The sequence below is a fragment of the Ambystoma mexicanum genome, chromosome 6q (genome assembly GCF_040938575.1).
Source record: "Ambystoma mexicanum isolate Mex_15411 chromosome 6q, UKY_AmexF1_1, whole genome shotgun sequence".
Classification (NCBI taxonomy): Eukaryota; Metazoa; Chordata; class Amphibia; order Caudata; family Ambystomatidae; genus Ambystoma; species Ambystoma mexicanum.
Genome location: NC_090937.1, coordinates 3,313,252 through 3,340,708, shown reverse-complemented (window position 1 = coordinate 3,340,708; position 27,457 = coordinate 3,313,252). Strand labels below are relative to the sequence as shown.

The following is a 27,457-nucleotide window of genomic DNA, read 5'->3' as shown; positions in this document are numbered from 1 at the left end:
GATGTTGTGAATACAATATATGTCTTGCTTATTCGTTTTTATATGTGGGATTGGGCATCTGATGCATGGTTACTGTGATGGAGCTTGCAGGATGTGTAAAGCTGTAATCACAGCATTCTGGTGCATATCTCTGTTTCTTCCCCCGATCCTCATTCCCCAAAGTTCCCACAATGTGACTCCCCTCCCACCCACCGAATCCAGTTGCCCGTTTCTTTCCTGATAAAGCTATGTCTTTCAATCGGCTGCCCTGTGCTCAATCCCCGCACCCCTCTTATTTTGTTAATGGGGACACTCCATACCCCTCTTCTATGGCTACACAACTCTGCATGCTCTCTCCTCAGCATTTCACCCATGACATGTTCACAACTTCCTTACTGGAGGACTTCACCCTCATTTTCCTTTTCTATTGCTTCCCATCACTCCTTCTCCTCGGAGGCCTGCACGCCTGCCTTGTTCCAAAGTCTATTTCACCTTTCCTGTTCCTGACATCATAATGTAGTTGATGTCAGTGAGGAGGGACAAACTCCCCTACTGTGGACCACATTTCTGCCTACACAACCGAAAAGGAAGTTCTCACACCATTGTTTCAAGCAGTTCCTTGCTTGTGCAGCCTGCCATTCCCAGAGCCGTATTCGGTTTACTGCATTTTAACAATTCTGCACTTGGGTAAAATCCCTCAGGTACTCTAGTAATTTTTATGATATCCAACAATTCACGAGTGCAAATAGTCCAACTTGAGTATTGTAATGGTATGCTCTTTGGTGTGTTTCAACTCTGGAGGAGGAACCATTAGGAAAAAAAGTTAGCTGGATTTCAGCCTTTCAAAGTGTTTCCTTGCTTTACTAGAGTGTTGTTGATTTGGGTACATTTGTATGTTCATAGGCATGTTAATTGCATACTTTGACTGTATTGTAGCTCTGGAAAAAGAACAATGCATAGCAAAAAAGATATATGTGTCCTGCAATTCCAGGTAGTGTGTATAGGCATACAGCAGGCCCTATTACCTACCCCTGTCTGAAACAGAATGCATGTTGCCTCGTAGGTATAACTTCTCTTAATTCTCTGTTTTCATTATAAAGAGCCAACCACTGGGCAATAAGGTAGAAATGGAAATTGCAAGCATGTTGGAAAAAAACACATCCCTCCTGAAATTTGGTTATCATTTCACACAACAAGGCCCACGACTACGGGCGTCAAACGCTATGATGAACAACAATGACCTTGGTGAGTAGACATAGAAAAGTCACAAAGCTTACTACAACTTAATCCTCAATTTAATAAAGGTACCAAGCACATTACGTGCTCACCTAACCCCATATTTTTGAACAAATGCTTCATCTTATGTATCTTAGGTAAACAAGTAAACTCTGCTCTGAGGCCTCAAAACCACATTACTCTCAAAACACTCACACATACATGAACTTTCACAGCTTTTGCATTTAACTTGGTGTGTAATCCTCTCGCGTCTCTCAGGATTAAACATGTGTAACCATTTCGTATTATGAGCCTTTCTAATATTTTCAAATCAGTTTTTTTGTGCATGGTGTTTTCATAACAATTAACCAAATTCAATGTTTTACTAGAACGTTCCTGGCAGTTATATATTATTATAGAATAGATTGAAGAAATGTAATTTAATTGACAATGCAGAGATTTGACATTTGGTGTTTCGATCTTTAAACATGTCATACCATTGTCCTATAGGAATAATAGACGGTTTTCCAAATACATGACTTTAACCATCTGAGTTCCCACATTTAAGCAGTTGATTGTAGCTATTACCCCCACGTGGCCAGTATGTATGGGCAGTAACGGCCTGCCACATTGAGCCTTGGCAGGAGGTGATTGCTATTCGCAACCCGGGGTGCAAAGATATATATATTTTTTTATGGAGACGGGTTTCACGCATTTTGCGCAAGCCCATTCTGCTGTAAAAAAAAAAAAAACAACACGATGGACACCTCCATAGTTAATAGAAAAGGGACTTTCTATGGCAGCCACAGTCGGGAAGGAGCTCCAGGGACCGGAGCACAACGTTCCAGAAGGTAAGTAGGGAGGGAGGGAGGGGTGGTGGAAGGGTGCAGGATATCTTTGGAAGTGAGGGAGAAGGGTGGGGGTTTGGGGAGGCAACAGCGAGGGGCTCCCTGTTACCTCTCCACAATCAAGATTGCGTCACCACTGGAAGGGCCTCGGGTGGCTGGAAAAAGCAGGCAGTACACTGTGTTTTCGCCCGCTTTTCCAGCCACCTGATCGTATGAGCGCCCTTCCCCGGGTGCGAATGTGCTATCGTGTTAGCCCATAGCAGGGCTGTCACAACGTGTGGTGAGGCCCGGGGCAAATCGTTTGGTGAGGCCCCCTTAGAATTCTTTGCACTGGGCCAGCGTTGCCGCCGCAAACAGGAGATGCAAGAAATCTCCCATTGAGTTTGTGTGGAGCAACCCAAATACTGTTCATTATTATGGCAGCAAATCAACTACGGCAAAGTGATGTTTCTGTACTGAAGACAAGTCCCCTTCAGAATAACAACTTTGCCATGTGCGTAAATATATACAGGATGGCATGACAGCGGGGGGTGTGTGACGCAGCTTTACGGAGGAGCGCCCTGCCCCTTTGTGTGCATTGAAACACACATCATACCCAGTGACAGGTAGATGGTGTTCACTGGCAGCTGATGAATGTTTGAACTGGAGAAGCTTAAATGTGTGCACCAATTATGTGGGACTGACAGAGCACAGTGAGGGAGGAGCCCAAACAAGGGGTGCTTGAGAAGGTTTCCTGCCCCCAAAATTGTTTTGAAGCAAATTAAAATTGTTTATAAATTCGGGTGAAATGGCATAGAGTTTGCAATTGGTTTCATATGGTAGGCCACGGACAAGCCCAGTAGATGTAAGTCACGAACCATGCACAGGAGCGTTTTCCATTGCATTTAATGCTGCCTTTGCCCACATCATGCGCCAGTATGAAAACATGTTTATGCTGGCTGTTTGCATACATGTCCATGCAGGCTGAATCAATATATTTTATTTATTTATTTATTTGGATTTGTAAAGTGCGCCAAACCCAAAGGCATCTGGGCCAGCATTACCATATAAGGAATCACAGCCAGTAAAAAAAACACGGAACGTATATACAGACCAGCTGTGCACCATGAGTGTTATTGCTGGCTAGACTGGCCAATATTCAATGTAGGCCAGTCTAGCCACCTGACAACACTTATATTTTCTTTACCTAGGCCTGGCTGAAGATGAGTTGGGGCCCATTTCAACATGACGGTTCTGGGCCCCCATTGCTTAGAGCGGAAAACAGTCTCAGGCCACCGTTGGGTTCATACATTATAATGGAGACAAAGAAAAACAGCCAGGAGTTAATAGCCACTAATTATCACAAGACGGCCAGCCAGCAGGGAGCTAAAACACTAAATGCCCACTGAAAATCTTAAAATCCCCCTTTGTCAGAAGTTGGCTGATGTGGGGGAACCAGTGTTAAAAGGCAATGTGGAGATAACAATTCTGTGTACCTCAGGGAAGTGACCGCTGAAAGGGCTCCAGCAAACGCAGCTGTAAGACCAGCATTTGAAAGCACTCATTTTAAGCCCCAGAACGAAAGGAATATAGAAAGGAATATATTGCCATGTTAGAAAACTGCTGACTGGCAACATGGGGGCATTTGCTGGGGTCCCCCGGAGCCATTTTCAACTGAAAGAGCTGAAAGGCCTGGCGAGACAGCCAGCTAGCAGGGAGCTGAAACACTAAATGCCCACTGAAAATCTTTAAATCCTACTTTGTCAGCAAGTGGGTGATGAGGAGGAACTGGTGTCAAAAGGCAACAAGGTGATAACACTTCTATATACCCCAGGGAAGTCAAGGTCGGAAGGGGTCCATCAATTGCAGCTTGATGGAGCACACCTAGATATGCTGTTTGTTTCATTTCCACCATAGGAATGCCTAAAAGTGAGCCTTCTAGGCTCTGAGTGGTGGTTTTCAGCTGGCAACGGACCATCTGTGCACGTGGCAGATCCACATAACTGTACATATTATGAGAAAAGTGAATCTAATGATCTTACAGTCGATAAACTGAAAGAGGTGTTAAACGCGAGCAAAATCTAATAGATACCAACCCAATGTGTTCGAAAAACAGAAGGCCGCATTAGCGTTATCATAGGTGTCACCCTCCTTACAGTCATCTACCTCACTATCCAAGCCCTCTATACGCCCATTCACTTCATTGGGCTCTCACCCCGTCCAAAAAAAAGAAATCTGGTGTTTTCACCCACCTTGGTAAGGTTGAGTGCTATGTAACTATCAGCTGGAAGTTTGAGACAACGAATATGCATATCTATCTTTGTGTTGAATTCTGGGACTTAAAGTTTACACGCTGATGGTGCTGACCACACACACGGGTTGCCATTGATTCACCCAGGGCTCAAGTTGAGGGTACACGCGGGTGGACAGAGTCCACCCACTTATTTAAGAGAGTGGACTCAGTTCCCCCCATCTAAAATGAAAAACATTGAATTTCCTCTTTGAAAGTCCTCACCAGGTTTGCAGGCCGGACACTTCACTACTGCATAAATAACTAACAACTAAAGGTGAAATGTCCCATTTCAGTCCTGCACACTCCAGGGAAAACATTTGTATTGGTTTTGGAGTTTAAAACGTGCACACCTTTTAACATTTTCAAAAACACCATTAGATGAAAATATCCTCTCTTTTTTGTTGTTGTTGTGTGTGTTGATTTTGTGAAAGGCAAATCCATTCATCCTGTGCAATTTGAGTGGTTATGCAAAGCCAATTTAATGAAATGTGCATATTTCACCTTCATACGTTAATTTATGGTGACACATCCCATTGCGTTTGTTGATGAGTCCCCCCTCTTTCATTTTTAGCACTTGACCCTCATTCACCAAATTCGGATACCTTACCTGCTGCTGTAGCCTATTGGCCCCTGCAGGCGCTGCTGTGATCATCCAAGGACCCCTGGACCAGGCCACCACGAAATCCAACAGAAGTGCTGGGCAGGCGCTGGAGTCCAGGCACTGAAGTCATTTCACTTGACTACTTCATCTCTGACTCCAACGCCTGCGTCGTCTGCAAAATGCAAGGTTTGCAAACCACGTAGAATGATGCTGGGACCGGGCGCCGGCAAACTGTTACATTGTACAGTGCCGCCGGCGCCACCTGCCAGTGCCCACTATATCCCCCGTGGGCCATGGCCCTCCCCGCCCCACCCCCATCATGCTGTGTGCTCGTGGTGTAACTTTTTTTTTTTAATCCTTTTTTTTCAATCCTAATGACACCTCACAGCTCCCAAGATGAAATGTCATCCAGGCGGCTGCGAGGCCCCCCCTGTGCGCGAGGCCTGGGGCAGTTTGCCCCCCCTGCACCCCCCTCGTGACGGCCCTGGCCCATAGCATAGTTAATGTGAAGTCTAATTGTCCTTGGGGTTTCAGAAAATAACATTTCCCAATAACATTTGAACCTTTCCATGTAAAAATCAGAGAATTCGACAGTACATTTTGGAGGCATCCGCCCATATATTGAAAAGGTTCCCTGTGGATAACCACATTGAAGTAAGCAACCTGGCGATCCAGGGATATCAACCAGTCATTCACGTCAAGGGCCTGTAGCATATGGGCCAGAGTGACCTTGCGCAAGTACACGTTCAGATGCCGCAAATACATAGCAGATCCATGATGGCCTCAAGGTGCCCTTCTGCGACACCAGAAAGTATGTTGACTACCAACCCCTTTTTCGTTGTGAGCAGGGTACCATCTCTATGGCCCCCTTTTCCAGTAGGGGAGGTTCAGAGGCAAGGGTTGGTGACATGGGGGAGGGTCTAGAGGGCGGCTGCCAAAGGGACGCAGTATCCATGCTTGATAAAAGGCCCAGGCGTCTGAGGTTGTATTTCTCTATTCATCGCCAAATTGAGATATCCTGCATCCCACAAGATACAGATGGTGGAAGTCCACTTCATAGAAGCTTAGCAATGGGGGTTGCGGAGGGCACAGTGGAGGTGGATGCACCTCCTCTAGATGTACCATGCCTATACCGCTGAAAGGACGACGCTGTCCTTGCCTGCATGATGGTGCTTGGCCCCTATCCCTCTGGGCATAGGTGGTGAATGGGCAAAAACCCCTACCGCCACGACGGGCTTGCAGGCTGCTGTTGCTGCATGCAAATAGGGAGGAGCCTTAGAGGCTTGGAATTTCTTTAGAGACTCATCAGCCATGGTGCCAAACAAGTTCATGCCACCAAAGGGCATGATCAGAAGTTTCTCTTGTGTATCAGTAGCAAACCCTGACGTCTGTAGCCAAGAAAACCTTTGCAAGACTGTGGTGGCCATCGTCTTTGAGATGCAGTTTGCAGTGTCCAAGCCAGACTGCAGAATCTGACGGGAGGCTTGCTTGCCGCCCTTGATGAGGGCCTCAAAGCCTTCTCACATCTCCCCTACGGGGATGTGCTCAGACGTCTTGACCATAACTGACCATAAGCCAGAGGATAACTTGGCCAGAACGCCAGAGGCATTTACACATCCGAGACCAAGGCTCGACAAGCTGAAAACCTTCCTACTCCATGCGTCCAACATCTTGCTGTCCCTGTCGGAGGGCAAAGATGGAAAAGAGGGTGTTTTAAGGTTCGACGTAGTGGCCTTTACCATCAAACTCTCTGGGGAAGCATGGGCCGAAAGAAACCAAGGGTCAGAGGGTGCTGACCTGTGCTACATGTCTAGGCCGTGGTCCACTGTGAAAACTGAAGCTGTTTTGGACCCTCTCCTGCCTGACTGAAAAGCAATAAAGTCTCCTTTTTTGAACCCTCGTCCAGGATTTCAGTCAGAACGTACTGCATCTTTGGACATGAAGGTGCAGACAGCCCTACAATTTTGACCAGCTCCGCCATCAGGCACTGAAAAGCGACCTGTGGCTTGCCAGGGATGGCAGCAGGGATCATGTGTACCACTGGTGGGGGTTTCCAGGCCACTTGCCTCCTACAAGTTGGCCGCCAGGTTCACCAAGTCACCTTGTTCCCTGTAAAACTCCTCTGGGAAGTCTCTCACTTCTCTGAGGTAGAAGGGGCCAGCCTGAAAGGGACAGGATGCCCTTCCTCATCATAAATGTCCTCAAACTGGGACATATATGCCCTTCTCAGCAGCGGGAGGAATTCTTCACAATTCTGGCATCCCCGGCTTTGGTTGGCGCCACTGAAAAAGGATCAGAAGTCCAGAGACAGAACGATGTACCCATTTGCATCAATGTTGTCTCAGCTCATTGCGGAATCCTTGCAGCTCTTCCAATTGTGGTGGGATCCGTCGGCTTGGCTGAAGCAGACTGCACCTAAGCCATGAAGGCTGGCATCGGGGTTCGAGCGCCAGGCCTTGCCGAAAATGTCTAGCACCTTCAGCCTGAATGCCTCTCATTCCTTAAGGGTAGAGGATTCAGTGGGAAAAGGTACCTGCAGGGCCCCTTCTTCTTGACCACCCTTGGAGTTGTGGATCCTCTTCGAACAGGAAGAAGAAGGATGCCGCGAGGAACCACCAGGAGTTCTCAACCTCTTGCAGTGTTTCTTCTTCTTTTTGTCCTTTCAGACAGGAGACCATTTATCAGGACCACGATTCACGCCCTGGGACCTCGAATGGGTCTGCTTATCACCTTTTCCTTGTGGAGTAAGGTGAAAAGTTGTGCTTCATGCTCTCGCAGTGCCTTCGGTGTATCGATTGGCACGATGTGCAGTCCTGCGCATTGTGGCCTTCACCAAGGCAGTAAAGGCATATGCGGTGCATGATTTCGAAATGGACATCTGAAGGCCACAATCCACGCTGGGTTTAAACCCCGAAGACCTTGTTGGATTCAGCATTGCGACAAATTCGAGAGACGTGGAAACTAAAATTTCGATAAAACAAATAGGAATTAAAGGAATGGTTCGGTCAACATTTTTTATTGTCCCTACGGGTCGGCCCTGTGTTTTTAAGCTTAGGTCACACGATTTTAGAAACATTTCCGATGGACCTTACCCGAGTTTTCGTCCATCAAACGCACGTGAAAACAGGCAGCAGGGCGCAGCCATTTTGTTATAATCCTATCACTTACCCCATCGCCCTGGCTGACCTGCTTTTGCGGCACTAAATCATATCCCCCGCCCCTGAGCGTGACATTATCAAAACATTCATATTCCCCGTCTCTCTCCGTGACGTTACTGTGCAGCGTAGGCAAACGCGCCCAGTTGTCTTCTACGCGACTTCACACAGAACCCAGAAACCAACACAGATCAACTCACAACACAGCACGCCACAATTCTGAATATGAAACTGTACTTTAAATCAAACAGCAACAGGGTACATTTGGTAAAGTACATTTATTTGACATTAAATGTTTATAGAATATTCATAAATTTGCATATTAAATCGGAATGTGATTTTATTTTATATTCTCTCGATCCGCAAATCCGTAAAAGTTTATCGTGAGTCACCCGCTGTTCCTTTATGGTACACATGGTGTTGGTTTTCGTTAAAAGAAGCACTTTGGTCACACGGTGAACTGCAAGGCTGTTCCATCAACTAGGCACTAGGCCAGCGTAAAGGTTGATATGTTGCTTCTAGCCGCTAGTACCGCGCAAGGGCATATGGGCCCTTGGCGATCGTCCCATAAAATCGTCAAAGTGGTGCAGTTGTTTACGATAAGCTGCAGCTGGCGGTTGAAAAACCCATCTGCTGGGGTCTGAAACTGATGGCAGTAGCAGTATGGTAGGATATACCTGTTTTGAAAATATAAAAATTATAAATAGTCTCGCCAGCCGATCTTTATTACTATTATTCATTTTATTTATTACGGCCAATCAGAAACTATTTGCTTGCAAGGATAGTGCAATGGAGAATGTTCAGCTCTAAAATCAATGCGAAAACTAACAAAATAAATCGAGGTTAACACACAATGAGAAACAACTGTTTGTCTACATGCGTGTGGAATGTGGACCTGCATGCCCATGTGCCCGGTACAAAGACGATCCCACAAACGTTTTACTTGCTCTTCGTTCATTCATTCATCCATTCATTAATTCTTCATTCCGGTATAATAGCGTCTAAAGAGTTACTTACATTATATTTGCAATTTCCATTGTGTCTCTGCGTAATGCAGTCCATAAATCCCACTGTGCTTGTGACAACGATTTTTCGTATACTGAACTAACATGAAACTTATTGTCTCTTACGTTATTGCCCACCTCCTTCAAATGAAGCCCTTTCGGCATGGTCCCTGTCTCTCAAGGTCAAAAAACAATAGAACCTTATACTGCCAGTGCGAGTTGTGGGCCTCTTCAGGCCGCGAGCTGAAAATCAAAGCCGCTGACCTTCACTCGAAATGAGCATACATTCTTACTTTGCAACATCCCGTAGTAAAGCCATCTGTGAGAACTTGAATTTTCGAATCCATCTATGTACTGGGCCTCAATGTGCAAATGCGAACTGGCTTCTCTCCCATCTGCAACGGCTCGCTTGGCGCATTCTAAGGCCCCCAATTTTGTCCTCGTTGTCAGCGAGCTTTGCAGCCCTAGAGAATCATAACTATGGGGATATTGACTTTTTGGGGTAAGGTCAGGGAAAGTATAAAGTACCAGAGGAGTTGAGTTGAAAGTGAGATTTATTGTTTGTTTGTTTTATTATTTGCAGTATGCAAGCCTCCACTTTGTTAACAGTGCGCAGTATTTACATGAGATTGCGAAACTTAGTTACATCAACAAAAATATATACATACACATATTGACAAGGTCAGCGATATGAGGTGAATAGAGAGAGAAGTCAAAGATGACACCAAGGTTGTTCGCCACCCAGGATGGTGAAGGTAGGGTTTAGGGTTTGCATACTTTGTATGTACACTGTACAATAACATTATTTTACAAAAAGACAATCAGATTATAATGATTTAAACCGGGATTTGTACTTCTCAACGAGTTCTTCTTTGTGTGGACATGGCACAGTGGCAATGTTTGGTGGCAATGCATCTGTGCTCTGCACAGAAACGCTCAAAATTCCATATCTGTGCTTCTCGAGTACAGCAACAATAAGGCCTTTAACAAAGTCGAACTCCATTTCCTCATAGACTGGTTTGATCACCCATTGCTTACTTCTTTTTGCAAAGGCCGTAGTGTAGCGAAGCACCCCTACATTACCTGTAGTTCTAGATTGTTCACGGCACACATTCTCGTTATGGGCCAAGACCGCAAGTAGAGTCCTATATTTCATGCCCTGCATGCTGAAATGCAAGTGGTTTGGCCTGTACTTTAGGCACATATTGTGGAACACTTCCAAACCTCCTGTGTGACAGAATTCTGTCAGCCCCCTCAAATCTCTTGATAGAGTTTTATCGAAAACAATCTTCTCAATGGCTTTGTGTGTGGGCGAAGATGGAACCAACCACTTCTTCCGTGCCTCCTCTGGGGACAAAGGGCCATGTTCACATTGGTGGAAATGTAGGTTTTCTGTCCAGCGGTCAACATTGGTACAGTGGTGCATCAGTGACCGCCATTTTTCAAGTAGGATTTCCACTGACCTTTCACAAGTTTTGGAGCTCCACCAAAGATGGTTGCTGATAGACTGGGACCACTGTGAAATACTTTCCAAACCTTTTTTTTCCCTGCAGCCGAGATTTTCTTATTGATTGATTTAGCAAGATGCCATACATCAAATTGATGTTTAATATGTGGGAACTGCTCTCTCATTGTCTTGGCAATTGAAACGTGTCTGTCTGTGGCTATGAGGTCGATGTGCATTCCCCTCAATTGTAGATATTCCACTGATTTTATAAATCCTAGTTTCTCCATGGCCACTGAGGATTGACATTGGGACACCTGCACGACCACCAAACTCAGAATTTTCTTACTATCCATGTCCTGAAAGTGGTAGGTGCAGTACTTGCCAGAAAATCCAGGGCTGTCGCACTGTCCATCGCCGGCTAGCCTGAATCGTTTGCCTTCGAATGTACTTGCTAGAGACAATTGTTCAATTTTTCAAGCATCACTAATGGCCGGAAATAGATAATCACGTTGGTATCTGTAGTACTGCGTTTTCTAAATGAAATGGAGTCCCACAAACTGAAAGAAAGACTTTAACTTTCTAAAACTGGAGCCACTAAAAAGTGATGCAGCTGCACACAGTAGATTGCCTGCTGGCAGTTTCCCCAGCATCGGTTGTGCAGACCAGGAGAACGTATGATTTAATCTACAGGCGGCATGTATTGTGACGGTACTACCTAGTTTTTGACGAGTCACATGAATCAATGGCTTCCCACATACTTTCCCTCTGACGGAATGCCCACATTTCAGCATACTTATAATATCCATCAAACAACTGTCGAATACTATGTATTTGCCCTCTTTCATTAGACTGTCATCCGGCATCACACTTGTTTCGGACTGAATCGTTGCGGACATACCAGCAGAATTGAAAGAAATATCGCCGATATCAGGTTCTGATGCGTCGGTGAATGCTGCTGCTGGTTCATTCTCTGTCATTTCAACATCTGTTACTTTAACATTGATGGGAGAACACAACATTGTCGACAGCTTTTTGGGTGACATTTTTTTGGCGGGTGTAGATTGTGTGAATTGATCTGCGACTACTTCAGAGCTATCTTCAATACATTCAGTATCATCTTCTTGTGGTGTTGCAGTCGCACTGTAGCAATGGTCCATTACAACTTTACTGGATTCTCCGGACAAATTCAATTAATGTTCTGGCCATTGGACATGAGCATCTCTAGTCTCAACACGCGGCGTCTGAATTAATAGTTCCTCCATAGTGTAAATGATCTGGCAAGCAACATCTCTCATTCGCTTCACTGTTTGTGTATGTATAGTTCATATACCCACGGGTAACTAGATGACAGATTGGAAAAGGGATGTTCAGTTTAAACACAAGATAAAGTATTGTACAATTGATTGGAAAAAAACATAAAATAGTCCCCAGCACAAAAAAATTCTGAAGTTATGAACTGATTGTAAGTAACCTTATTTTTGTTTCTTTTCTTTGCAACTTTTTTGACTCGACCTTCAACATCTGCACGCTGTAGTTCCGATTCATTTCCACATCTCTTCCCTTCCTGTTGCGCTGCAACGACTATATTTTCTGTATCCGCATAGACAGCACGGATTGAGGCTGCATCGACTCCCTGAAACACAGTACTTTCATTACTATGTATCACAATATTGTTAGCATAAAACACACGTGAGGACGAACACACAGGTACATCTCAATAGCTAAACATGATTTAAACATTGTGTAGAACAATCAAATGACAAGTATACAAGCTCTGATGACCTAGTTCGATGAACTGTCAGTATCCATACCTCTGGCTCTGCATGGACTGCCATGAATGATTGTATTGGAGAGGATGCATCAGAAACTCCCTGAAACACAGTACTTGCGATAGTATGGTTTTCAATATTGTAAACATACACACACTTGGGGTCGACGGCACAGGTACATATAAAGAGATAACCACAAATGATGCTTTGTCTAAAAGAATCAAGGAATATTTAAATATGATCAGATTTAATTGACTTATTTCTCCGATTTCTTTACATCTGCATCATCTAAATGGGATGTTGTGATTGTAGTGGAAGCTCCATCATCACCCTGAAACACAGTACTTGCGTTAATAGGGAAGAAAGTATAGCAAATGGAATCACATTATATGATCACGCTCGATGGAGCTGTCAGTATCCATACCTCGTGCTGCTGAAGAATATCTAGGGATGTTGTAAATGTAGTGCGCACTTCCGAAAGCTGTTGCGCCGATTCGTATCCGCATGGTCCCGCTTCCACTTCCCCTGGAATTACTTGAATGTCAGGCTCTGCATCAAGTGCGGGGGTTGACGCTTCAACAACTGCCTGAAACATAGTACTTGCATTAGTAAGGATTACAATATGGAAAACATAACACACACTTGGGGTCGACCTCACAGGTACATATCAATGGCTAACCACGAATGAAACATTGTCTAGAACAATCAAACGACAAGTATTCCAGCTCTGATGATCTAGTTCGATGGAGCTGTCAGTATCCATAACTCGTGCTGCTGAAGAACATCTAGGGCTGTTGTCAATGTGGTGGACGCTTCAGCATCTCCCTGAAATACAGTACTTGCATTAGTATGGATAACACTAATTATAACTGAAAACAAACACCAGGGGACGACAACTAAGGTGTATAACAATTGGAAAGCACTAACCAAACAATTGGTAAAATAAGCACACGATACATAAAAACTATTACTTGACATGCATAAAACAAGTCTGTAGTGGAATAGCCAAGTAAGATTACCTGATACGCGCTAGAAGTGGTTGATAACTGCGAGCATGTCACAGAAGTAGAATGTTCTTGCTCCAGATTCAAGGGATAGTCAAGCAGTTGTAGAGGTAAATTATTATTTGATAATGAAATGCCAATATTTAAAATTGCCATGTAAGGAGAAAGAATACTTTTGTAATGCACTTGAAAATGCGCAATATAGCACAGTTCCCTGTGCCCATATATAGATTTCGTTTGTAGGTTATGAAATCTAAAAATAATATTGACAAATTTCATTATTCAAAAAGCTATACACTCATATCAATATGTCGAAAGTATTACAAATTGGAAAAAACACCTAAAATATCAATGAATCCATTCGGCTACCTACACACTACCGCAAGGCCTAAAGCTAAAAACGGACACTTGACTCACCAGTGGCAGAATGTGGACGAATAGAGTGGGAATAGCGTTTGCGAGCAATTTTCGTGTCGTTCGCCGTTTATTCTTCTTTGTTACCCAAGATGTGGCGTACATGTTCGAGGGAAAGTGCCGGCTGCAGGTGCGGTATCGATCACCCCTCTTCTCCTCAAAGACTTGTTGGACTCTACTTTGAAGCTCATGCAGTGGATATCCGCAATGTCTGACCCATTCTCTTATTCGATCAACAGTTTTCTGGAATACATACATTGTAGTGCCTTCAGATTTAGCATGGGTCTTCGAAGGGCAACCGCTAATCGAACAGGCAGGCATTGTTGAAAATTCTGAAAAGTAAATATCGACATTATTAAACAATCTTGATGAATAAAAATGTGATACAAAAGTAAATGAACTATACAATGTTCAATGCAAAGTTTGTTTTACTCGCCGGAACTATACCAGTTCATCATGTGCGGCTTAGTGTTTGCATAAATTGCAGAAATTTGTAAATGATGGGACTAAACTCTGAACATGTGACTCGTCCCTTGGATGTTCTGTCTTGCACGAGAAGGAAACATGCTTACATTATAGACTGGACCCCCGAAGGATGCAATTCGATGACAATTGACACAGATGAAAATAAATAGATCTATCGATAGCATACCAATTGAAACTTAAGTCATAAGCAATGAGCCAAATGAACATAGCACTATTGGGTTCTCTAATCGCAAATAGATAGAAATTTAAAAATGACCGAAATATGACTAGGATACATGGCCTTACCTTGACCAACAAACAGTTGGATTCAGCAGGCCGAGCAGTATGTTGCAAGAGAACAGGTAGATGGCCACAGGTAGCACACTGACGAGTTTGCTCGAAGCGTTCACAGATGGCAGGACAACGAGCAGATTAGCATAGATCTCAGTGCTTCTCAGGTAGAACGTTCAGGAGTTGACTTGCAAAGCACAAAGATGTGCTCATGAGACATATCAAGTGGTTTATAAAGTATTAGAAACAGGGGTGTGTTTGTGAATGAATGACGTGTGTATGTCGTGGTATTATGTGGATTGCAGGGGGGCGGCCTGCCTCAGGGGAGGCCTGCCTGCAGACACAGGGTCTGAGGAGGCCATGTGAGCGATTGCCCCTTTGGCGTGGGATACCTTTTGAAGTGTACATGGTGTTTGGCACCTTGGCCGTTATCATACCTGACAGCACACCATGGCAGCGCTCATGCACGGGTGCGAAATGCCCCTTGCCCTTATGTGATGTTAACTTTGGTTGACATTCGCGTAGATGGGACCACTGAGCAGGACACGGGGCATTCATTTTTGTACCCCCTTTCGACTCCATCTTGATGACCAGGCCTCACTACGATAGTACAGCGCGCAGAGCACATGGCCCCCACCCTCGTTCCCACTCTGACTGGAAAACTCCGGAGGTATTTACAACACCTAATAAATGTAACACATCAATCTTCCTCTGAGATCACTGTCCTGCATGTGAACCAGCCTGAACTAAGCACATAGCTCGTTCATCTCCACAAACGTGTCCTTGCCCACGCACCCTCGCCAGTGGAAACTTACTGCCATTCTGACCCTGTGTCCCTGCAAGGTATTCTCTTCATGTGCCAGACCACTGACCACGCCATGATGCCCAACTAGCAGATCCCCAACTAACATTAGACCCCTACCACAGTATATCGTTGCCTATCAATAACAAATGACACATACCGGAGATTCTTGTGAGCACAGACTCGCACTTCAACCAGTGTTTTAATTGATAGTATAGATATATGAGTGACTTTTATAGAGACATAACCTACTGAAAGACTTTGAACAAGGGTTATTTAGTGCATGCATTATTGAGAATATAGTATGTTAGCTTAGATAGTGACCACCCCGCTTCACACCGACCTGACCTTCACCCATTCGGAGCACAGATGTCTGACATCCATCCTTGAATGGAGACACACTCTTCATTCATTTAAAAAATCAAAACAACCGTTGTTGAAATATATGTGGTGTTTTAGTTTGTACCTTATTCTGATGGCACAAAAATACAAGACTTTACACATTGTACAGGTCAGGTTGCAGCACAGCGAGGGAAAATCCCCTGTACTGACCGCTGTCACTCGGGAACTTTTCTCTTATGGCACGAACGGCACAGGCGGGTATTACTCTTCGAACGCGGTGTCCAAGCCTCCCGTGAAGCCACCATGTAAAGGAACGATAGGCCACCAGCCTGCACCACCTGTGTAAAAGAATGATACAAACTGTGTTTAAATGAACAAGATAAGTTTATTAAACGTTTGTTGTCAATGGCAATTCTTGTAACTAATGGCATTCTGCTTGGACAAATGCTACCTAGAGACTGCACACTACTGAATGACTTTCTTGCGTTAACATGATATGTATATGTAATTTTGGATATAGTAGAAGACCATGAAATGGAAGTGGCATCACAAGCAGAGTATAATTACTCGTTACTCGGATTACGAGGACGAACAGTTGCGCGAAGTTTGTGCATAAGCACCATCATTATCCTCAACACGGACCATGTGAGGCAGGCTGCCCTGAAGTCTGGCAGCTCGTGATGCATTGCGGTCGTGGCTCGCCTTCCGAGATGTAGGCCACGCATCCCGAGTTTTCACAGCAGCAGCAGTTCTCCTCCTCGGTTGGCATTAGCTCGCAACGATTGCATGTGCACCAGGTGGAAACACCGTCCATGAGACTAGATCCAGTGTCTTCATCCGTTGATTCGTCCTGCCAACTGCCGTCCGAAGCCCCATCGTTTTCGCGTGTTTCCCTTTCCAGTAGTTCCTCCTCTGTATACTCGGGCTCGTACATGTAGGGCATTATTGTAGCTATTGTGTGGTAAATAAACTAAAATAATTTATAGCGATGGTACAGGTGTTCACACGGGCTACAAGCAACAAATGTAGCTGACCAGAGTACAGAAACGAGTCACAGAATACTCAAAGAAATACAGTGAGAGGAATGGAATCGAAAATCTGCTGCTGTGTGTTGTGAAACGGTCTGTTTATACTTATTGAGGAAAGAGGTGTCCTGCCATTTCCATGGCGACACGTCATTAGCTGAAGCGCAGCGATTGTTGACACGAGACGTGCTTTGGAGTTGTGAAATGGGCGGTACGCGTCTGCTGATGACAGGCTCAGGGGCGGGGGATATGATTTAGTGCCGCAAAAGCAGGTCAGCCAGGGCGATGCGGCAAGTGATAGGATTATCACAAAATGGCAGCGCCCTGGTGCCTGTTTTCTCGTGCGTTTAATGGACGAAAACTCGGGTAAGGTCCATAGGAAATTTTTCTAAAATCGTGCGACTTAGGCTTAAAAACACATGGCCAACCCGTAGGGACAATAAAAAATGTTGACCGAACCATTCCTTTAAGAACAGTGTTCCCAGAGCGAGCAGAGCGCACAAAAAAAAGAAATGGAGGTTAAGGGGTGCAGCCCTACGTCATGTCTGGCATGGGGTGCATATAGGTATTGGTCAAAGCCACGCTGTGCCCCCTAGAAATCGGGATGACTACCATGTTATATTTGATGAGGTCCAGTACCTCAAACCCCCCACTGTGTGGGCCCAGCAATAGTACTGTTTTTGAAATACACAGTCTTTTCCCCTTCCAAATAAATGCAACTATCTTGCATTGGAGTTCATGTATGGCACTGATCGGGATCTTGTTATGTTATGTGATCTTAGGGACATTTATAGCACGCACGTTCACCCAAGGGCATCTTGGCGCGAGGAATACAAGGTCAAGACCAGCAGTTAAACCAGGAAGGTTTTCAGGGCCCGCCTAAAGAGGAGATGATTTTCCATCCCCCTCAACCCTGCGGGTAGGCTATTACACAGTTTAGTGGCCGCGAAAGAAAAAGCTCGAACTCCCACACGGGACAATCAAATTTTAGGAATGACCAGGAGATTGGCCTCACTAGAGCGGAGTGATCAGACCGGAACGTAATGATGACATTTTTCCCTCAGATACTCGGCCCCTTGTCCAGACAAGGCCCTGTGGGCCAGACAGAGATTTGAACTTAATTCTCTGGGCAATTGGAAGCCAGTGTAGAGCCCGTAGCATAGGGCTGATACGAGCAGAAGTTGGGCCATGTACAGCACATTGAAATAGTCTATTCGACTAGTAATCAGTGAGGTTACTACCAGCAGCCTCATGTGGTGCGGAAGAAAAGGGAGCACCTTCCTGATGACTCTCAACGTAAAATGACCTGTCTTACACCCGCCGCTCACCTCTGGAGACATGGCGAGCGAGGTTGAGAGAACCACCCCCAGATTCTTGACAGTCATCACAGGGACACAAAGATCACCCAAGGTGGTAGGCCACAGTGAGGAGGTTCATAACATAGACTCAGATGGAGAACCCATCACCAAGACCTCCGTCTTGTTCCCATTTAGTTTGAGCCAGTTTGCATTCATACAATCTCTCACTGCAGAAAGACATTCGCAGAGGCCAGGCAATTTCCCACCCCGGTCAAGATGGACTAGGATCATCGGCATAGGAGTAACAGCAAAATCCAAAGGAGCGGATGAGGCGAACTAGTAGTTGGATGTAAATAATAAAAAGCATGGGGCACAAGGAGGAGCCCTGAGGAACACCACATGTGAGAACACGTACCAAAGATAGAAAAGGTGAGAGTAGCACTGCCTGGCTCCTCGCTGAAATAAATGAAGTGAACCATGCCAGGACGGTCCCAGAGAGACCCGCCATAGCTAGCCGGGAGATCGGGATGGAGTGGTAGACAGTGTCGAAGACCGCTGACAGATCTAACAAAATCAGGGCCCCCACTCCACCTTGGTCTACCAGCATGGCTAAATCATCAACCACGGACACCAGGACACTCTCTGTGCCCCACGCCGGGGGGAAGCCATATTGAAAAGGGTAAAAAAACGAGGATGATTCCAGAAAATAAAAAAGAAGAGGTGAGCCTAGGGATTCAAGTAGCTTCATACAGAAAGGGAGGAGGATCTTAGGCTGAAAATGAGATAATAGTGTAGTGGCCAGAGAAGGTTTCTTAAGTAAAGGGATGACTGTTGCTTGCTTCAGTTCCATGAGAATCAGACCTGCCTGACAGGCATGGTTCACGGCATCAGTAACTAAGGGCAGCAAGCCCGGCATAATTGCCTTGAGAGTGGCCAGAGGAATTGGATCTGAGGGGGCGGCCGATTTGAGTCGGTGCACGGCTCGATCAACCTCTTCTGCTGAAACAATAGGAAATACAGCCCATACCTGCATGGAAGTCTTGATAGGCAGTCACACAACATGTTCTCCTTAAAGCAATGGTAGGGTTTTTCAATCTTAGAGATGGATAAATCTGAGAGAGCGTTGCACAGTGCTTGAAATGGCCAGACCCCTGAAGAAAGGGGAGGGGGGCATGAGAATGATCTCACCACTGAAAAAAAGTTCCCTGGATTGATTTAGGGCACTCTCTACCTTCTGAGTAAGGAACGTCTGTTTGGCCACTAAAATCTCTTGATGGTAGCATTTGGTGATCGATCGTAGCCTAGCTTTCTCTGCCAGGCCATAAGAATGGCGCCATTTCCACTTTGCCTGTCACAAGCAGACGGGAGGCTTTCAGTTGGTCACTGAACCATGGTTCGGAGGGAGCCCTCCAAGCTTGCATCAGTTTCAAAGGGGCTACTTCATCGGCCACCTCTTTAAAAATCTGTGAGAGGGATGTGAGAAACCCGAGGGTACTTTCCGAAGCAGACCTCAGGAAGCCCTTATTCAGGTGGCTGACATTCTCAGACCCCAATCCTAGGAGTGCACGAGCAAGAGAGGATCACCTGGATAGGGCAGCCTAGGGTTGTGCTCAGGGAAATACCCCAGGTGAGAAGCGGTATGGCACCAGAGAGGAAGGAGGAGAGGAGGTCGAACTCCCTAAGATCTCTGTAGGTTACAATACATCTGCCTCGCTTACACCCATTCAAACTCTCCTACCTAGATCCAACAAGCCATCCGTACATAAGAAATCCCCTAGGATCCCAAACCCCATTGAACCTAGAAACTACATCTCCCAGAATTCCTGTCTTTCTGTTACATACACAAATACTCTCGTGGTCTTTCTTTTCCACGTCCCTCTGATGATTCTTTTTCAAACACCCAGTCTACCATAACCAGACACTACCATTCCCACAAAACCCCCTGTCCGTCTCACGATAATAATCTCAGTCATCAACCCTACTGATATGAGGGTTGTAATTCCCTATAACACTATAACACCTCTTCCCCATCCTACCCCGTAGGATACTCTGATACTCCAACCCCCCCCCTTTTCTGATACAAACACTTTTGCACACCAAAGACAACAGACTAATGTGGACCTGTTTACCTGACATGTCTCGACACAAGAGTCAGGCAGAGTCAGGCAATTGACCAAAACCACACACACCCGACGGTCCTTTCCTTTGCCCACAGGGATAAAAGGTGGACCAAGAGAGCACAGTGTGAGCAAGGCTGATGGAACGATTTGAGAGCTAATTTAGCATGGCAGTTCTAGAGGAGGTGAAAGGCGTCAAAAACCGAGAGGATGACAAGGAGAGAAGTAACCTTGCCCTTTCCGATCAAGGCCCGTGAATCCTCTGCAGATGGAAACATAAGACCGCAAACAATCGCCAGCGTGTGTTGCAGCAGATGTCTATGGTTCGCGAGACCCTCCTCCGCTGATAACAAAGCCGGGGAAGGGCGGTGGTCTCAGTGGTACCAACGTTGACTCCAAGGATAAGGAAAGGCAAGCAGTTCATCACAGCTGGTTAGTCGAGGTGAGAATCGATAAGAAACTGAACTGTGTTGAACAAAAAGTATCCAACGGCTAATTTGAACTTTGAAAAGCTGAAAGATAAAGTTGATGAAAGAGGAGGAAAAACCACTGCAACAGAGGTCTCCGGCACCACGTGGGTGCTCACACAGGAAACTCTAGGTGTTTACTCGATGGTAGAAGACTACCGTAACCAGAAGGCCTTGGGAAAGGGAGGAAGAGGTCAAAGTGGTCATACAGAGGTCTTGTAAAATCCTGTGTACCGTTGAAAGTCTTTAACTGACAGATGAATAGAAAGTTAAGGGAAATTAATCCTGCATGGTGAAGTGAACGCATGAACAGTGTGTCATAAAGGTTGGCAAGAGTGAACCCAGTACGGGGATGCTGACGAGAAAGGGGCGAAGCCTGAAGTCCCTATGAACAGCGTGTTGATCGAAGTGAACCCAACTGCAGGGTGTCCACAGTGAACTGTCTGTAAAAGCTGGCAAAAGTGAACCCTGTAAAGGGAAGCTGACCAAAAAGGGCAAAGCCCGAAGAATTGTTTAAAAAGATATTCAGCGGCCAATTCAGGGCAAGTGCAGTTCCTCACTCGGATCTTTAATGTCATGGATGAATGGGCAGAAGGGGCCATGATACTGGGCGGGGATTTCAACCTGGTAGCTGACCCCCGTCTGGACTTTTGGTCTGCCAAGGGAGGGGGGCCCAAGGAGATTTCCAAGGATAACCTGGCCCTGCAGGCCCTCTTGAGAGTCCATTATTGGGTGGACGTCTGGCGCAGGGCATATCCGGGTCAGGGAGGTTACACCTTTTTCTCTCCCCCACACTGTACCTACACTAGAATTGACCTCATGCTAATCTCCGAGGAGGGGAACGGGGTGGTTCAACAGCCAAGGGTGGAGGCCATAATGTGGTCGGACCATGAATTGCTTGTAGCTGACTGGTCACTGCCTGTCGCCCCAAGATCCTCCCGTTGGTGGTGCAACAACACGCTTCTTAGGGACCCCGTATTCCGGGATTTTATGAAACAAGAAATGTAGGCCTACTTTGAGACGAATGATAATGGCGAGACCGACATGTCCACAGTATGGGAAGCCGGAAAAGCCACTTTTAGGGGTTTCCTCATAGCAGAGGGCTCGAAGCGTAAACGGGAGAGGGGCCTGATTGAGGGCAAACTCCGTGCGGAGTTGGAGGTCTTGCGGGCTAGACTGGGCGTTCCCGGAATAGACAGAGAGGCACTCCTAGAGGAAATGCAGGGCAAAAGACAAGAGCTACACACGGTTCTTATAGGGGAGGTTATTAAGAAAATGCGATACACCAAGCAAAGATACTATGAACGGGGAGACAGGGTGGGGACTCTTTTGGCACAAAGATTCCGGGGCTGCAGGGTGGAAAGGGGGGTTGCCCAGCTTAGCGATGGGGAAGGCAGGATTCACAGGGGCCGGGAGGAAATAGCGGACTGCTTCGCCGACTATTACAGCAAACTTTATTCCAGGCAAGCAGGCGAATCACTGGAAGATATCTCAGCCTACTTGGCGGAGCACCCCCTTCCCAAGCTATCCGACGGAGACATGGGGTCCCTTGAGGGGGAGATTTCAGAGGAAGAGGTGGAGAGCGCCATTAAGAGACTGAAGGCAGGAAAGGCACCGGGTGGAGACGGCTACACGGCTGATTTCTATAAACAGACCCAATCGATCTTGGTGAAGCCCTTAGCCAAACTGTTCAATCAGATTAGGAGCCAAGACTCAATTCCACCGACGTTTCTGCAAGCCCTCATCACCGTCATACCCAAGTCCGGTAAAGACCAGACTGAATGTGGGTCCTATAGACCCATCTCACTCCTTAACCTAGATGCCAAGATTTTTACCAGCATCTTGGCCTCCAGACTTGAGATCTGCCTTCCAAGCCTGATACACCCTGACCAAGTGGGATTCGTCCTCAACAGGCAGGGCTCTGATAACGTACGGAAGACACTCCATATACTTGCCACAGTGGGGGTCCAGGACGAGGGGGCTCTCCTACTGGCTCTCGATGCGGAGAAAGCCTTCGACAGGGTTAGCTGGGCTTTCATGAGGGAGGTTTTCGCATCTCTGGGAATGGGTCCTAGGTGGCTGGGGTGGATGGCCGCGCTTTACTCCTCCCCCTCGGCTAGAGTGGTGGCAAACGGGACAGAATCAAGAGAGTTCCCCCTCCAACGTGGTACAAAGCAGGGATGTGCCCTGTCCCTGCTAATTTACGCACTAGTAATGGAACCATGGGCAATCTCAGTCCGCAATGACGAGGGTATTAGGGGAGTACAGATGGGAGACATGCAATGCAAAATCTGCCTCTTCGTGGATGACGCCCTACTCTACGTCACCAGACCGTCCCAAACAGTCCCCCGGTTATTACAGGGTCTCACGCGCTATGGAGAGTTATCGGGTTATAAAGTCAATCTGGATAAGTCAGTGGCGTTTATGGGTGGGAACCTGTCAGATCCAGAGATGGCCTTTGTGAAAGGGCTCCCCTTTAGACGGACTGAAGAGGGATTCCGGTATTTGGGAGTACAGATTACGCGTGACCTTGAGGAACTGTACACAGCCAACTTCCCCCCCTCTGGTCCGCAATCAGAAGAGATGTAGAGAGGTGGGCGGGATCGGGGCTCTCCTGGATGGCGCGCCTTAACCTCATAAAAATGGTTCTCCTCCCAAAGTTTTTATTTCTCTTCCAAATGCTCCCGGTGATAATCCCCAAGACCTTCTTTATAGAAACAAAGCGAGTCCTGCTCAACTTCCTCTGGTCGGGCAAAAAGCATAGGATCTCCTACGAAGTGTTGACTAGGGCTAAGGAAGATGGGGGAGTGGGTTATCCTGACCTGGAAACGTACCACAGAGCTTCTCAGTTGAGGGTTTTGGTTGATCACTTCTCCCCAGATACGAAAAAACAATGGGTTGCCATGGAGAACAGGCCCCTTGCCCCTGTCACAATAGAGGAATGGCTTTGGGTCCCGAGGAAGAATATCCCCAGAAGCGTCCTGAATCATCCAATCTTGAAGGTGCTGTGGTCCCTGTGGGGAGAGGGAGGTTACTATCGGTGGCTCACGACGTGGCCATCCCCGTTGAGCTGCATTTGGGCCCCTCCCTTCCTGGCCAAAATAGCAGAACCAGCGGCGTATCCGTCGTGGTTCGAGGCAGGCCTTAGCAGGACCGGCCATCTTTGGGTGAAGGGTTCTTTTCTGCCCTTAAGTGACCTCGAGGAGGCCCTGGGAATTGGTACCCTGTCCCCCTTTCGCTACCTCCAGCTCAAGGTTGTCCTCACCGAGCCATCCTGGGGCGACACCCTCAGGAGGGATATCACGGAGTTCGAAAAGCTTCTCCTATCTGCGAGGGGCTCTAAGGGGATAATATCTCGCCTTTACAAACTCTTCCTGTTCTCTGTCCCCAGGGATCCTCCACCGGCACGTACACGATGGGGTAGGGACCTAGGAGAGGAGATTGATGACGAGAGGTGGGTGGGGATGTGCAGGCGGGCCAACCGATCCACGGCCTCCCTCCAGTATCGCCATCAAGCCCTCAAAATACTACACCGTTGGCATTACCCCCCGCAGAGGATTGCCAGGATAAAACCAGGGTACGACCCACACTGCTGGAAATGTAAGACCGAGAGGGGGGACTACATCCACATGTGGTGGGGATGCCCAGTGGTCCAAAACTATTGGGAAAAGGTACTTGCCTGGATCAAAGGGGTGGACGGGGTTGAGCGGTCTTCCTGCCCTTGGCTCCTCCTGTTTGGAATCGACATTGGGGAAGGTCAGGAGGGCACTCAGGACCATATGCTCCAAATCATGTTGGTGGTGGCCAGATGCTGCCTCGCACAAAAATGGAAACGGCCAGAAATGCCGGGGGGAAAAAACGTGGGTGACCAAGGTGCGGGCCATATATGACATGGAGTTTCTCACACACTTACTCGATGAGTCCAAGTCCAACATCGAGGAAATCTGGCTCCCCTTTTTTGACAAATATGGCCGATCAATTTAACGCTCCGCGCCTGAGCCGGGGGTCTTCCCCCAGGGGCACTGGACCATTGCAATTGTACACTGACCTGATCGTGAACTTCTCCCAGTCGGACCCAGGACTTCGGCGCGCCAAGTGCATTGAGTAACGATACATCTGTCTCAGGAAAGTCCGTCAAACAAGCAACTAATGAGATCTTGAACTGTAGAGGGGTGGGGGGAGGGACGGGGGGGATGGGGGATGGCGGGGTGATGTGTTACGATTGTTTTTTTTGTTAACTCATGCTTACACATGCTATGTACTGTCGTACTACATGGATAAAACTTAATAAAAATTGATTTTAAAAAAAAAAAGACATTCATGTCTGTGAATGCAAGAAGTATTGGAAGATACAGGGAAGTGAACTGACCCCGTTGTCATTTGGGGTCCGAGCCCAGCCGAGGGAGATCCAGGGGCTAAGAGACATCACCCAAAGTTCATTGAGAAAGGAACTGTTGAGTTGATTTCTTTTGGAATACGTGAGGGGTCGGTGCCCAGAAGAGGGAAACATAGGGGTGAAGCCATCACCCAACGTGAACTGTAGAGATTATCTTTTTGTTTGTTTGTTGTGGAGTACATCAGTACTCGAAGGCAAGAGACTTTTTTTGCTATGAAAAGAGACTTTACCATCGAAAAACCCTGATAGCTGGAATGGAACTGTCGGCTTGTGCTGAGAAAGCTCGAGCGTGTGCTGTGCCAGCTGTAACCAAACTGTTGGCTCGTGCTGAGAAGGCCTGAGTGTGTGCTGTGCTCCAAGATCCAACCTTGTCACATCCTGACTTAGTATTTGGAACACTTCTTTTCTTTGTTGATGCCCTATCGCACACTCTTTCTGTAATTCGTTTTAAGGAATTGGCAATAGGTTTTTCTTCGGTGCAGGTCTTTTTATTTTGACACGACGCTACTAGGTCTGCCTTGTTCTTAATTTGATGGTCAACGCTTGCTCCCGTCTTAGATTTAGGTTTAGTTTAGCTGTTTTTCCACCCTGCACTCATTGTTCAATAAACACCCTGAACTGTGATCACTTGCGTCTGTCTTTACTGTTGCCACCATGAGTTCCTTACAGGGATGACAACTCATTGTTGCCAAGACTTCTACATTGGTCCAAAATCCGGGCCCATAGGTCATGGAGATCAACCGAGCGCCAATCACGCCTACTGGAGGGAGCTGGATGTGTTTTAGTAGGTACTGCAAGCCGCCTTACCTTGAATGAGATAAGGCTATGATCCGACCATATTACTTGCTTAACAAAGGGAGCAGTGATGCTATTAACAGCTGAGTAGATCAGATCCAGTATCCCTCCCTGGGCATGAGTGGGCTCGGAAATGTGTTGATGTAGTCCTAAATCCAGTAGAGCTTCACAGAAATGGGATAGAGCTGGAAGAGGAGGTTGATTCAACATCAAATTAAAATCTCCCAGCACAACCAAATGTACATATTTGGTCTGAAGAGCCACTACTAGGTCCAAGAATGGGTTCAAGAAAGTTGTGAATGGACCAGGGGAACGATATATCAATAAGAAGTGCCAGACCGTAGAAGCCGATACCGTATGTCAAACCAGTAGGGTGTCCATCTGCAGTGAGTGGTCCAACGGGATTGCCAGAAACTGGTGCATAGTTCTAAAAATGGCCGCAACCCCCCCACCACGGCGGGCGATACAAGATCCAGCCAAATAATATTATAGGCGGCGGGGAGGGCTTAAGCAAGGGCAGGAGCGGACACCTCTGACAGCCATGTTTCTGTCATGAACCCTACATCGCATGCGCCTTCCGATAAGAGATCGCGGATAAACATTGCATGCGCAGGCAGAGACTGCGCATTCAGTAAAAAAGAGTGCAGTAAGCCACCATCCGTACATGCATCAGTGTTATGCCGTGATAGAGTAGTAGCGAAGTTATAGGGCAAACAGTGCCTGAGGGTAGTTTAAGCAGGGCATCCCTTGAGTAGCACTTACCAACAGTAACCCATTGCCCGTCTGACCCGGCCTTACCCCAGACAGGCCCAGACAGGCTTAACTTTGGCACAACTTCGGCACAACACGCTCTCACTCACTGCTCTTAACCAATGCGCTGTCTGCTGAGGCGACACATAACAATATTACCGGAGCCAATCAGCTCCCACTACGAGTAGAAAGTGAAGGCAGACTGCCCCACTAGCTTGCGTGTCAGCTTGAAAGGAAAGAAAGACCTGCACATCCGAGCCAAGCCTCGTGTGGAATAGAGGTCAGGCACCATCTGCAAGTGTCTAACATACAAGGAAACAAATTAAAAGGTAAGAAATAATCTCAGAATTTAAACACAATCTTCACTGAGAGAGCCCGGCAGTGAAACAACCATCTCTGTATCAGATTCATTTTAATTTTGGTCACTCTGCATAGCCACAAAATGTCTTGTTTACCCCATCTTTTTAAGTCGCCTTCCATTTGCTAAGTATCTTTGGGAAACGAAAACGCATGTCTTATGGAGCCATGCCGGCAGTCTAAGCTCCCAGATATTCTATAGTATCTGTAAACCAGCTCATGGGACAAAATCCTCATAATTTTTGAAGTGTACTATGATGTATGGAAATACTCGGGCCACTAGATTGTGGGTAGTTTATTACAAATCTGGATACTTCTTTGAACGTTTTTAATTCCTTGAGGGTATTTTGAAGGGACCTGTGTGGGTTTGTCAACATTAGTAGGAGGTCGTCTACATACAATGAAATGTTATCATGTTTGGTTCTCAGTCCCTGTATGTCTCCATTCCCTTTAATTCATGCGTCTAGGGGCTCCATTGATATCACAAACAATATTGGGGACAAGGGAAAACCGTGATATGTACCTCTAGATATGGGGATAGGTCCGTAACTTCCCCTATTGATAGCTGTTTTGGTGCAGTGTTGCCGGTAGTAAACTAATACCAATTTCGAGAAAGAAGGGTCGAGATTGTGTTGCGTAGGACT

The 27,457-nt window shown here is 46.5% G+C and overlaps 1 protein-coding gene across 4 annotated transcripts in view; it reads left to right on the top strand.

The window, feature by feature from the left end:
• TMOD1 (tropomodulin 1) overlaps positions 1-27,457 on the top strand; it is a 720,714-nt gene that overhangs the window by 569,269 nt on the left and 123,988 nt on the right. For all 4 annotated transcript variants that reach the window (XM_069630362.1, XM_069630363.1, XM_069630365.1 and 1 more), the window contains one exon: positions 1,080-1,224. In XM_069630362.1, coding sequence (XP_069486463.1) covers positions 1,080-1,224 — 145 coding nt within the window. The remainder of the gene's footprint in view (positions 1-1,079; positions 1,225-27,457) is intronic.